At 32.5% G+C, this 13,094-nt stretch overlaps 10 protein-coding genes across 10 annotated transcripts, besides 3 other annotated features; 9 read left to right on the top strand and 1 right to left on the bottom strand.

Annotated features, from left to right (window-relative positions):
* Positions 1 to 8,870: part of a mobile genetic element that runs on past the window's edge.
* On the top strand, positions 11 to 562 carry TVAGG3_0456840 (integrase core domain containing protein family; the record flags this gene model as incomplete). Its single annotated transcript, XM_051234864.1, has 1 exon — positions 11 to 562. A coding segment is annotated over one exon (552 nt), but the record flags the coding sequence as incomplete, so codon positions are not given.
* TVAGG3_0456850 (integrase core domain containing protein family) lies at positions 611 to 1,096 on the top strand (the record flags this gene model as incomplete). Its single annotated transcript, XM_051234865.1, has 1 exon — positions 611 to 1,096. One exon carries the CDS (start codon positions 611 to 613, stop codon positions 1,094 to 1,096), a length of 486 nt encoding a protein of 161 aa, XP_051104595.1.
* Positions 1,364 to 1,651, top strand: TVAGG3_0456860 (organellar and viral DNA polymerase type B; the record flags this gene model as incomplete). The annotated part of the gene is made up of 1 exon (XM_051234866.1): positions 1,364 to 1,651. The coding sequence occupies one exon, from the start codon at positions 1,364 to 1,366 to the stop codon at positions 1,649 to 1,651; it is 288 nt and encodes a 95-aa protein (XP_051104596.1).
* TVAGG3_0456870 (organellar and viral DNA polymerase type B) lies at positions 1,772 to 2,329 on the top strand (the record flags this gene model as incomplete). The annotated part of the gene is made up of 1 exon (XM_051234867.1): positions 1,772 to 2,329. One exon carries the CDS (start codon positions 1,772 to 1,774, stop codon positions 2,327 to 2,329), a length of 558 nt encoding a protein of 185 aa, XP_051104597.1.
* On the top strand, positions 3,559 to 4,053 carry TVAGG3_0456880 (organellar and viral DNA polymerase type B; the record flags this gene model as incomplete). The annotated part of the gene is made up of 1 exon (XM_001279127.1): positions 3,559 to 4,053. One exon carries the CDS (start codon positions 3,559 to 3,561, stop codon positions 4,051 to 4,053), a length of 495 nt encoding a protein of 164 aa, XP_001279128.1.
* On the bottom strand, positions 5,129 to 5,362 carry TVAGG3_0456890 (uncharacterized protein; the record flags this gene model as incomplete). The annotated part of the gene is made up of 1 exon (XM_001294544.2): positions 5,129 to 5,362. The coding sequence occupies one exon, from the start codon at positions 5,360 to 5,362 to the stop codon at positions 5,129 to 5,131; it is 234 nt and encodes a 77-aa protein (XP_001294545.2).
* On the top strand, positions 5,408 to 5,842 carry TVAGG3_0456900 (uncharacterized protein; the record flags this gene model as incomplete). Its single annotated transcript, XM_051234868.1, has 1 exon — positions 5,408 to 5,842. The coding sequence occupies one exon, from the start codon at positions 5,408 to 5,410 to the stop codon at positions 5,840 to 5,842; it is 435 nt and encodes a 144-aa protein (XP_051104598.1).
* TVAGG3_0456910 (uncharacterized protein) lies at positions 5,870 to 7,444 on the top strand (the record flags this gene model as incomplete). Its single annotated transcript, XM_051234869.1, has 1 exon — positions 5,870 to 7,444. The coding sequence occupies one exon, from the start codon at positions 5,870 to 5,872 to the stop codon at positions 7,442 to 7,444; it is 1,575 nt and encodes a 524-aa protein (XP_051104599.1).
* TVAGG3_0456920 (repellent protein 1 family) lies at positions 7,571 to 7,915 on the top strand (the record flags this gene model as incomplete). Its single annotated transcript, XM_051234870.1, has 1 exon — positions 7,571 to 7,915. A coding segment is annotated over one exon (345 nt), but the record flags the coding sequence as incomplete, so codon positions are not given.
* On the top strand, positions 8,344 to 8,664 carry TVAGG3_0456930 (uncharacterized protein; the record flags this gene model as incomplete). The annotated part of the gene is made up of 1 exon (XM_001292230.1): positions 8,344 to 8,664. The coding sequence occupies one exon, from the start codon at positions 8,344 to 8,346 to the stop codon at positions 8,662 to 8,664; it is 321 nt and encodes a 106-aa protein (XP_001292231.1).
* Positions 8,871 to 9,412: 542 nt separating the features above from the next.
* Positions 9,413 to 11,535: a mobile genetic element.
* A 980-nt stretch (positions 11,536 to 12,515) lies between these two features.
* Positions 12,516 to 12,704: a mobile genetic element.
* The last annotated feature ends 390 nt before the right edge of the window (positions 12,705 to 13,094 follow it).

The following is a 13,094-nucleotide window of genomic DNA, read 5'->3' on the forward strand; positions in this document are numbered from 1 at the left end:
CTTTACATAAATGAGCTTGAAAGAAGTATTCGAACAACATCCATGGAGGTCATTTAAGAAGTTCAATGAAGCTGCAAAGAGTTGGGGATTTACTAACAGAGCTGAAGTGAAAAGGTTCTTTGACAAAAATGTTGTACATCAAACAAAAATAAACCCTTACGACTACTTTTTACCAATTTACTCCAACACTCCTGACGCATACCAATTTGACACTCTCATTCAAAGCAGAAAAGGAGGACATAAACCATTCCTCATCTTCATTAATGTTAACACTCGTAAAGCATATGCATATCCAATGAGGAATAAAGGAACTCATGAAGTTTTAAGAGTTTTACAAAAGTTTGTAGCAGAACATAGCCCAAGTACTTTAACATCAGACCAAGACAGTGCATACCTCAGCAATGAAATCACAGATTTTCTCATTAAGCATAACATAACTCACTACACTACTGAAGACCATAACCATAACATACTCGGCATCATAAACCGCTTCATAAGAACGCTCAGAGATTTAAACCAAGAGCGAGACTTTACCGAAGAAACAATGAAACATTTTCTCGAAGTATATAATTCCTCAACACATTCTACAACAGGACATACACCAAATTCAATGACACAACAACAAGAAGAAAAGTATATACAAAAGAAACGAAGCCAAACACAAAATATCAGAAATTCAACACAATTTACCCTCATTCCTGGTACAAAAGTTCGTGTAGTTCTTGACGACAAACCGTTGACAAAGAAACGTTTAAGGTTAAGTAGAAACTATTATATCGTAGACTCTACGCAAGGTAATGGATATCTTATAAAAGCTGCTGACGACTCTATTGCGTTTTACCCTCGTCACAAATTAGTTGAAAGTAGTAATGGCAAACTTGCTGAAACCATTGACGAAGCAAAGCGAGGAGTGGTTATTGAAATACTTGGCTACAACATAAACGATGACACTTATAAAGTAAGATATGAAGGAGGCGTTGAAGATGTTATACCATCTAAGAACTTGAGAGAGTCAAAGTCAACACATCTGGGACCATTAGAGCGGGAGTACTGGAAAGACAAAAATATGCCAGAAAGAATAAGAAAATTCTTCTAAACTTTTTCATTAGATGTAAATCAGACATGAATGAGAACAGTCATGATATCATTAATGGTACCATTTATTTTTGTCATAAATTTACACCAAAAATAATGTTTAGGTGAAGAGGTGAGATCTCACCCGTTTTTTCACCTCTTTTTTCACCCTCGCCGCTTAGCGGCTCAGATTGCTTTAGCTTTCTCGTGAATTTTCATGAATTTCCTTAAGACAGAAAAAATAAAGTTAGTTTTATTTTTATTTATTTTTTTATTTTGTATAAAAGATATGATTTCAACAATCGGCACAACAACAATTCAAGCCACAAACGGCGGGACTCTGTCCACAACTACAGCACCAAACTCGCTAGTCATGAATCCTACGTCAATGTTGGTAGAGATGAAAAGCTTTATTCCTTCTTCATATACTTTTGAAACAGAAATCCAGAAGATAAAGCAAGAACTTTTAACAAGTAATTTAGACTGTAGTGCGAAAGATGAAACAAATGAACAGTATCTTTATGAAATGGAGGACCTCATCGACCATTTGCCTAAACTACCTGAAATTCAGCAGTAAAAACTAACTATTCCTGAATTCGACGAAATTGAAGTCAAAGCAACTGACTCAGTAGAAATTAAGAAATTCATACGTAAAGTAAATTATGAGTTTCTAGGATATCATTGCAACCATAAAGTTATGGACAAAGATTGCGACATGGTTTATAAAAATATTTCTGACCTTTACAAATCCGAAGAATTTAAGACATACGATAACTTTGTTTCATTAGTTGCAAAATGTGTATGGCAGATAAGAGATAAAGATAGAAGAGGTAAAATATGGAATGAACAGATAAAACCAGCAGCTTTTGAGTTAAAGAAAACCATTGACGCCTTAGTTGTTCTAGCTGGTAATGTTTCAATGTATAACGCAAAAACGATGCCGCAATGTTCAAAATGTAAAGCAGCAATAAGAAAATATAACTACTCAGTCAAAGAGATAGAAAGAATGCGAAACGACTATGCAGACTTAAAGAAAGAAGCAGAAAAACCAGCAGAAAATAAAATGGATATGTTGACATTTCTTAATAAAAACTATCCAACAGCAGAAGATTTCCTTCTATCTGATGTCAAGAAGAAGTATAAAGAAACCTTCGGCATTGTTAAAACTTTTGATATCCTCAGCGAAGAAATAGAAGCTACGAAATTGTTTAGGATTTCAAATATACATCGTACAATTCATGTAAAACGCTTGTGAAAAAAGAGGTGAAAAATTAGGTGAAAAAAAGGTGAGATCTCACCTCTTCACCTAAACATTATTTTTGGTCAAAGCTTCCACGAAAGAAAAGATTCCTCATTCGCTAAGGATTCCAATAAATGAAAAACATAGATTCCATCAAAGGTTGCAGAATAGATGAGAACCACTTCGACTTAGAAAAGTATAGCACATTCTATTGCAAACAAGATGTAAGAATTTTAAGAGAAGGTTTTGTTAAGTTCCGCAATGACATATTGAAAGAATTTGATTTAAACGTATATGACTACGTTAGTATTTGTTCTATTGCTAACAAATTGTTTGAGAACAGAGTGTACTTCCCGAATGGAAATTTATATGACCTCTCAAATAAACCAAGAGAATTTATTTCACGCTGTATTCAAGGTGGAAGATGTATGCTGTCAGATAACATGAAACAAAAGAGTGAAAAGAAACTCATTGCTGATTTCGACGCTGTTTCATTATATCCATCAGCTATAGCAAGACTTTATACTTTAGAAGGTATTCCAAAGGTTATGAAGGATGAGATGTTAAGCACAGAGGATCTCATGAGACATTTATTCGATGACGACCAAAAGGAACCCATTGGTGAAAAGTTTATGTCCGGCTTCTTTGTTCTCATTAAGATAACAGAGATTGGAATACATAGACACTTTCCTTTAATAGTTTGTGACCCTGAACTAAATCCAGAACTTAACGTTCCCAGAAGTTCAAACACTTGCTGTTTAATGTATGTTGACCATATAACATTACAAGACCTCATAAAATATCAAGGTGTCAAATGTGAAGTGTTGCAAGGATACTATTACGATGGAAACAGAGATATTAGAATAAGAGATGAAGTAAAGAAGTTGTTTGAGTTAAGGTTAAAGTATAAGAAAGAAGGAAATCCTTTGCAAGAAAATATAAAGCTCATTCTGAACAGTATTTATGGCAAAACTATTCTATCTCCTATTGAGTCAAAAATAACCATAGTAAATGACAAAGATGCTATAAGATATGCCATCAGAAACTACAACCATATAGTGAAGTTCGAAGGTTTGGATGGTTCAGATAAAACTATTTTCAAGCTAACGAAAAGCATTTGCAGACACTTTAACTTCTGTCCACTTGGTGTTAACATTCTGTCTATGTCGAAGAGAATAATGTGTGAAGTATTCTGTACTGCAGAAGATATGGGTCTTCAAATATTTTACCAGGACTGCGATAGCATGCATATTTTCAATGAAGACATACCAAAGCTTGCAGCAGAGTTTAAGAAGAGATACGGTAGAGAACTTATTGGTAAAACATTAGGTCAGTTCCATTCTGACTTCGCAGAAATAACACCTGGAAAACAAAGTTTAGCATACAAGTCAATATTTTGTGGAAAGAAGACTTACATAGACTTACTCACGAATGATTTAAATGAAGTTGCATTTCATGCACGTTGTAAAGGTGTAAAACAAGACGTTCTTGCTTTAACAGCTAATGAAATGTTTCCTGAAGCTATACAATGCTATTACAATGAAGATAAGAACATTCACATACCTGTTGGAACATATGACAAAGACTCTGAGTTCAGTTTAATGAAACTTTACAAAGCACTTTATGACGGTCAAGAGATTGCATTCGACTTATGTAAGTCTTCTAGTCCTTGCTTTGCTGAAAAGTTTAACTTCTCAATAACGACTAAAACAAGCTTTATTCGTAAGTTGAAGTTCTGAGGTCATTTATTTTTGTCAGCAATGAGGTCATGAATGAGGTCATGAATGAGGTCATTTATTTTTGTCAGCAATGAGGTCATGAATGAGGTCATGAATAAGGTCATTTATTTTTGTCAGCAATGAGTTCATTTATTTTTGTCAGCAATGAGGTCAGCAATGAGGTCATTCGTGATAAAAATAAAGCTAGCGTAGATTTTACAATACTGCGATGGTAGAGTTTAAGAGTTGTGCTTCAATGTAGAGACAGTCCTTATGGTCTGGAGGTAGCAAAACAGGTGCTTTATGGTCATGAGTGGAGAACATGTCTATCCAAAACTCACGATTGAATCCAGTTAATTTATAGTATTTAGGGTTAGGAAGTGGTGAAGTTCTTGTATGACCAATGAACTCATTTTCAACGCCCTTACTTAAGTTTGAATATAATATAGCTTGCTTTCTATCCCAAATACCTGGAAATCTAATTTCGGAAAATTCATTTTTCCTCGGAAGCATTGCATCATAATTGAAAACATTCTTGAAATCATCACTTGGTTCAGAGATTTGAAATCTTATACGTAATGGATTTTCTTTCTTTTTAGCTACTTCATTGAATGGTGAGAATACAATGAATTGACAGTCATGAGTTCCATCAGCATTTGCTACAAACTCGTAATGAAAAGCTATTAATCTTTCTACAATTCCTTCTTCTTTCAGTTGTGCAAGAAACTCACGTAAAGGCTGTAAAGTTTGTACTTCAATGTTAAACTTCTTTTGAAAATTTTCGTAAAATGTAATTATACAGTCTTCTAACGTCGTATCGTCATTGAAGTATTTGTATATGTGAATGTTTTGGGCGCTTAAAGACTGTTCGTCATTTTCTATCTCGACTTGAAGTATAAAGTCAACCTTTCTGAAAGCACGTGTTATATACATAGATGTTATGCCAATGTACTTCTCTTCATTTATGTTCACAATCCAGTCTGTTGGAAACTTAAACGTTACTCTGTTCCCCTTTTTTTGACGTCAGGGTTTTCACTACTGAACGCAACAGATAAAGGTATTTGTCTATACATTTAGTTCGATAAAAATAACCCATTTACTCTTTCTTTGCTTCAGCTTCTTTAGCTTTTGCTTCAGCTTCTTCTCTAGCTTTTTTCGCCAGTAGTCTTGGGTTCTTTTGTCTTCCAGCAGCTAATGCAGCAAGTTGTTTTTCACTAAGTTTTCTCTTTGGTCTCTCTGGCTTTTGTTCTGGTTTTTGTTCCTTCAGTTCGGATAAAATTTGCTCACGAATTTCTTTCTTCAATGCTTCAACATCTATTGTCTGAGTCATTTGACTGCGGATAAAAATCTAACTTAAAACTTTAACCGATGTAAAATGAGCTTGTCAAAATCAGAGCGAGAGTCTATTATATTAAATGACGCAAGAGGAATACAACATCCTTTCTATTACGTAAGTCAGAGTAAAGATGGTAAAATATACGTAAGAAAAAGAAAGGTACCATTAGCAAATGCAGAGAGCGACAGCATTAAGGTGCATGGCAAGGGTGAAGTCCACGAAGCCCATGTTAAGCCTTCTATTCAAACTGAAAAGTCAATAGAACAAGAAGAAAAGAAGCCAGATGTACTTTCAATAACGAACCAAGAGCTTATTGCAAAGTTCGTGAATTTCATTGAAAAACAAACCGAGTCAAAGAATCCTGACCCGCCAGTGAAAGAAGTTGAGACAAAAGAGAATGTACAGTTCATTGAAAATGTCAAGAAACAACTTCCGCCACGAATGCCAAGAAGAAGAGTGAGAATAATGAAGTAAATAGATATTTTTATCCGAAGTAAATACATGCAGAACGAACAGTTAAACGAATTTACTCCAGCAGAGCATATTCATCAGATTCGCTCATATTTCGATATCATAGACAATGCAGTTCAAATTGGTGACACTAATAGAAAATATTCTGACGCAAAGATTCCATCACAACCTGGAACTGCTAAAGATAACACATGGGTAACATTCAATCTCTCACCTCCTGGTGAAAATATGTTGGACCTTTACAATACATTCATTACGTATAAAATGGAAGGTCAATTTATTGTAGATAAAGAAATTGGTTCAGGTTCCAATAAAACAAACCCACCAGGATTTTGGATTGGTTTCGATGACGCTTTCTATGCAGTTGCTGGATATCAAATCCTTGCAAATGGTCGTATCGTATATTCTCAAGACAACGCAAGAGAAGAAGCATATATAACTTCAAACTCACAAACTACCGAACAAATAAAGAAAGTAGATGTTTTCTCAAAGACTCGACATGAAGATGTATGGAGTCATTCGGGAACATGCAGAACAGGACAAATTGTTAGTGGTCCAATTACAGCAGGAAAATCATTTGATTTTAAGCTTCGTTTAAGAATTCCTGTTAGAAGATTCCTTCCATTAGAAGCTATTCGATTTATTCCAGCTTTTGCAGGAAACATTCAGCTTAAAGTAAAGTTCAGTAGCGACGCCTTACAATGCACATCTATATCTGTAAATGATATCATTGCTTTCAATCCAACTCTTAAAGTTGCATTTGCTTCAGATTCAAATCCACCGACAAATAAATTTGTTCCATGGAATGAACCATTCACTATGATAACGAAGGCAGTAGAAGCTAGTGGAACAGTTACTATTACAACTGTAACCCAGCAACTGTTTCGAACAAAGATGGATTTTAATGAATGTTTCATTCATCCAAAGTCATTCTCTTTAGACCCTAACATTTATACAGAACTTGTAGAACATTATACAAACGAGGCTTTATGTTTTCCTGTTAAAGTTATGGATTGGATTCCTATGGACGGTTCATTCTCAAAGAATACAGATAGTTCAAGTGCAACATTTACAGCAGCTTATACGCCTATTAATGTTAAAAGTATTTGGGCACTATTTAGAAAGAAAGACAACTATTATGTTAATTTTGAGAACCCTAAGTTTAAATATCTTCAGCTTTCCATGGGAGCTTATGGAAATATGCCTGCAGAACCCGAAAAATCATATGGACCTGTATTTTATGAAATGGTTGCGAACGCCTGCAATACAAACAATGATATGATAGGATTTAATGAAGATGTTATGAGGTCATTGGTGGATGATGGTAGTGTGGAACATAAATGGGATAGCTATGACAACACACATTTCTTATGTGGTTTTCCAACAGAAGTGGACTTTTGCTTCCAGCAAGGTCAAACATCTACTGCTCCAATAACATACAAATTGTCTGTTAAAGGACCTATTGAACTAGCAACTGAAAATGTACCAAAGCCACTTATTGGATTTATGAGGGATTGTTGCTTTGCCATTCAGGTGCGTGCTAATGGCATCCCAATAATAAGATTAGATGACTATAACTTAGCTACGGACGACAGTGAGGAATAAAGGATGAACGTTTATTTTTAAAGCTTATAAATGAGTTCTTCATCAAGCTCTCGTGAACCTTCACCATCTGTGAAACAATCTTTACCAAACGATTATGGAGCACCTATTGAATATTTCTTACGAGCTGCACAATGGCAAAGAGCAGTCTCACCAAGGTTAGGTGTTCCACCAGCTCCTGTCAAAAATAGCATTTGGTCAAGTCCTTATATAAAATATGGTCTCCCACTAGGTTTGCTAGCTACAGCAGGAGCAGTTATGATGTTGAAAAGAAATAAAGCAAATGTTGTAAATAATACTGAAGTAGCTGAAGTTAAACAAACTCCAACACCTTCACAAGCAAAACCTTCAATGACTCCTGAACCTATGGAAGTACAAACTCCTGTTCAAAAGTCAACTCCTAAACCGACTCCAACATTTAAACCAGAACCTACTCCTCAAATAAATCGTAAAACTCCTGCGTTTCCTTACTGAAAAAATAACGTTATTTTTATTTAATATTAAAATTTTTATTTGATTGAAATGACGACTAAAGTCACTGAAGCAATGAAACAAAAGTTTTTGGTAGAATACATTAAATCAGGAACTATTCCAGAAGGTTTTTACATTCATACTATGAAGGATGGTAGAGTTCAGTTTAGAAAGATAAAGCAACCATTAGATAGAGAAGGTATATTAAGGAAGATTAAACTTCATGAGGACAACATTGCTGAACTTAAGAAGAAGTTAGAAGAGTTGGAGAAAGGAAGAGAGTTATAAAGCAATGAATTCAACAGGGTGGAAAACCGGGTGAAAAAAGAGGTGAGATTTCACCTAAATTTATTTTTGTGCTATGTTTTCATACGTGTGAGGGTGGTGATATCATTAATTTTAAGTTTATTTTTTATTTTATTTTTATATAAATGACGAAAACTATTGAGATAACAAACTACAACGGTCATGAGTTCAAGAATTTGTTCTTCGTTCCTCGTGAAAATACATTCTATCAGATACGAGGGAGAAAGGGTAAAGTTAGTTTGAGCGTTTATGACTACAAGCATAATGGAAAGTTTATACAAGCATATGATACAAACGGTAAGCGTGTTTCATTAGCTTTGTCAAAACTTACAGGTATAAACTATGACAGTGATTTTGACCTATATGAAGAAGAAAGTGAGTCAGAAGATTATGAGCTGTTATATGAAGCACAGCAATGGGAGGAGTTGCAATACTTTTGTAAGTGAGAACGTTTATTTTTTACATTAGTGAAGTCGTTTGTGAAAACGTTAGTGAAGTGAAGTGATTGGCGGCTTTGTAAATATTTAAGGTTAAGTTAGTGTTGTCGTTTGTGTTGTAAAATATACGTTAACGGTTTCGTAAAGTGTCAAATTCACATATCATGGGTAAGGAGGCGCGCAATGCCGCCGTACCCTTGATATGTATACTAACTATGTTTCCGCAGATTTGATAGCGATGAAATAGTCAAAAATGTTTTTCATATCTTAAACCTTGTAGAAGTTACAACAGAATATTTATCAGAAAATCAGGATCTTTCTGAGAAACAGATCTTTATTTGCAACGATATCCTAACGAGGGTTAATTTAATTTTTATTTTTTATTTCAAGTTTGAGTAAACTTTCAAGATAATCTATATAAGCCTTTTGATGTTCTTCATCTAGATTCTTGTTTAATATGTGATGAATTTGATTTTTTTTTGAAAATTCAAGATAAAATTCTTTTTTATCTTGATCAACAACATGAACAATTCGAGTACAGCGTAACATTTCATCAATATTTTCTGTTTTCTTCGTTTCTAGATATTTTTCAAATATTTCTTGCGGAATCTCATTTTGATATACCCATTTATTTTTTTCCGGATGCTGATCTTTGTACTTAACGAAATATTGCTTGACTATTCGCTCAGAAACAACATATTCGATCTCTTTTCTCTTTCTCATTGAATATTTGTGACACTTTTGAATTCAATCAAATCAAAAATATTTGAAATTGCTAGAATTTTTTTCTTTCTCATGAATATTTGAAATGACTCAAAAGGAAAACTCGTTCGATTCAATTCAATTTTGAATCAGAATTTTTTAAGGACCAATAAATCAAATTATGTTAAGAAAATCTTTTTTTAACTCAGAGTATCAAAAGTACGTTAAACCTTCAATTTTATCTCATGTCGGAAAGCGAACCGACAATAGTGGAAGAGAATCAAACTATATCAGTATCCATCCAAGCTATTGTTGATGAAGAAAAAGGAGATGGAGCTGATATGCTGGATTTAATTCAAAATGAATTGAATTCCCGTAAAAAATTGAAATATAGAATGGAAATACCTGAAAATCCCCAATTCCAATTCTCAAGGAAAGATATAGCAAATTAAAATTTACAGATCCTACAGAAGCTGCTATATTTATTGCAAAAGATTCATATAATTCTTTTTATCCATTAAATTTTGAGCAAGGAAAAAAGTTTCGTTGTCCTAACTGCCAATTTTGCATGGAGCTTGTAAAGACTCATGAAAATGGTCAACTTTTCTTCATTCCAGTAATTAAACACGAGCATAGAGCAAAGCAATGCAAGCCGAGTAACAATATACCAAAAATTCTTAAGTTGCAAGCAGGAAAAAAAGTCTATGAATTAGCAAATTCTGATAATGTTCCTCAATGCAAAGAAATTTTTGCAAAAGAATTGAATATTCCCAATGCAACTTATACGATGTTCCATAATATAGTAAATAAACTTAAAGGAACCACAAAAGGGGATAGAATTCAATCTTACAATTATTTCTCAACAATTTTTTCAATCATAAACAAAATCGAACAAGGATTCTGCGAAATGATTTTAGTTAAAGAAGTTAACAATGAAATTGAATTGCATACATTTAAGAAAGGTGATGAATTACCTGAAAATTCAAAAGACTTTCAAATTTATTCATTTATTGTAATTCCTCCAATAACTCATTTTTACATGCAAACACAAGCTTTTTGCGGAATAATTCAAATTGATGGAACGTTTTTATTTTGTATTAAAAAAGGAAACTTACTCATTATTGGTACACCTGCACCAAATAATAGACTTATCCCTATTGCATTTGCATGGTCTGTTAGTGAAAATACGATAACAATTAAGGATATGCTCACTAAATTGAAATCTTTTATTCCACCAAGCAGATTCAAGAATATTTATTCCGATCAAGGTCCGGCAATTATAGCTGCTGTTAGAGAATCAGGCTTTTCTTGCGATCATAAATTTTGCTTACGTCATTTTGCAACAAAAAGGGAATACATCAATGTCTATTCCGAAATTGTTGAAGTCGCTTACGCAGACCATCCTCAAAAACGAATTGACTTGATTAAAAAGTTAGAAACTCGTTTACAAGAGAATATCCAAACCGCGAAAATAATCAGGATCTCTTTAAGTACTTAGATAGTATTAACCCATTTGAAGGATTCGCTGACTACACCGCTGGCATACTCACAACATCTCTTATTGAATCCCTTAATGCCGAAATTAAAGATAAATGGGATACATATGAACCCGCCGAACTAATTATCCGTCTCATTGAACATGAATTCAATCTTGTTAAAAATGTTTTAACAGGTGATTTTAAATCAGATAATATTATCAAAAATCTAAATGAAACTTTGAAACATTCAGATATGTTTAGCTCGGTATTATATGATCCAATTCAAGAATTATATTATGCAACTTTTGGTCGCTATACATATTGCGTAAAAATTATGTCAGATTCACAATATTCATGCACATGTAAGCACATCGAATTATACGGATTACCTTGTATTCATGTAATCGCCGTATTGAATCACTTTTCGAACAAAAATCTTCTTAAAAATTTGAATGATGCAGTTCATGCTCGCTTCAAATGTTCAGAGTTTATGACTCCTGTGGAAGATTTAATGAAATTTTATGTTGACCAAGCATCTTTAAAAATTCCCGAATAAATTTCAACCTGGGAGAGATTGAAAAATTAAGGGGAAAAGGACTAGGATTAAAGCATTTTACGAAAAGTGATGCTGTGTTGTTAGTTATTTATTTACTTTTTTTAATATTTTTTAAAAAAATAAAAGAAAATTCAAATAATTTTGTATCTCCCATGATATATCGACCCACGAGTACTAATGTGGCTATAATTAGAGATTGCAACTCTATTATGATCATAGTCCGGTGATATACAATAAGATTCAAATTTTGAAAGAATTAAATTAATAAAATCCCGGTGAAAAAAATAAAAACAGCTTCTAAAAGTATAGTTATCTTAAAAATACGAACTTTAACACAAGTTTTTTGATCCAATAGAAAAATTGAATTCTTTGAATAAATAAAATATTTTATGTAATAACATATTAAATTTCCTAATTATTTTTTCTTCTTGGGAAAATTTTTGAATTCGAATAGAAAATTCAATAAATTGAAATTGGGTTGAAAGAATTCTCCATATTAACTTGTCATATATTTCAGATCATATAAATTAAGTTAATTAAATTTTTAAAAACCTTAATAGGATAAAAAAAAAAATTTACACTCTCTCACTTTGAAAACGTAGAAAATGCCAATCTATTGGTATACATTTTAGTTTTGTTAAGTTTACAAAACGATTACTCTAGATTTTAAAGATTTATCAAGAATTTAGAGAATATCCTTCTCAAACAACTTCAATAGCGAAGGATTAGTATTGAATCGGATTTGTAACATAATTATAGTACATTACAATACAATTTCTCCGACTTTTAAATATTTTTGAAATATTTACAAAATATGCTCTTTCTATCATCGATACTTTAATACAGAGCAAATTTAGTAAATGTCATCACGTTATTTTTTCATAAATCGTTTTCGAACTTTTGAAATATTTATTTTAAACCAGTTTTCTACATTTAATATGTGAATTATATCAAAAGTAGATGGGCGATACTTGTAAATCTATTTAAACTATTAGTTTGCTATTATTGAAGAACTTTATAATTTTTTTTTCTTATGTATGGAATTAAAGATAATTTTGCCGATTCCAACTGGTTTTTCTATATGAGTTAAATATGCCAAGTGAAATTGGACTTGCCAATATTGTAAATTGAAGTATGGACTATATATCGATTTTCATTGATTGATGAATAACTCGGAGTAATGTAATTGTTGATAATGAAAAATAGTTTTCAATTGCTGGTAAGGGCCAATGTATGTTCAATAGCTCCGAAAGCAAAAAATGCACGTTTAGAAAAAGACGATAACGATTAAATTACAAAATCAATAATGACCCATTTAATTTTGATGAAATTGAAATTCTGAAAGCAGAATGTGTTAATATCCAGTTAATTAGATTAATTACTAGATATCAACAATGAAAAAATTCAGAATTCTTGAAAATGCCTTGACACGGTTTTTCTATCTTTGAAAAGCAATATTGGGATATCAAATGGTAATTGATGTGGCTTAATGATTCATCAACAATTAGTTATGGATGAAATTTTGAAAGATGACATTCAAACAAATTTTTGAGTTTCAATCGATAAAAATTCTTTTCAATTCAGATTTGGCAAAAAATCGTATGGAATATTATTGAATTCATGTAATAACATTGAATATAATTAATAAATAAACTATTTTATTATATTCCATTTCAATTATGCCGATATTTTTGCATTCAATT

This window comes from Trichomonas vaginalis, chromosome V (genome assembly GCF_026262505.1).
Source record: "Trichomonas vaginalis G3 chromosome V, whole genome shotgun sequence".
Taxonomy (NCBI): Eukaryota; Parabasalia; order Trichomonadida; family Trichomonadidae; genus Trichomonas; species Trichomonas vaginalis.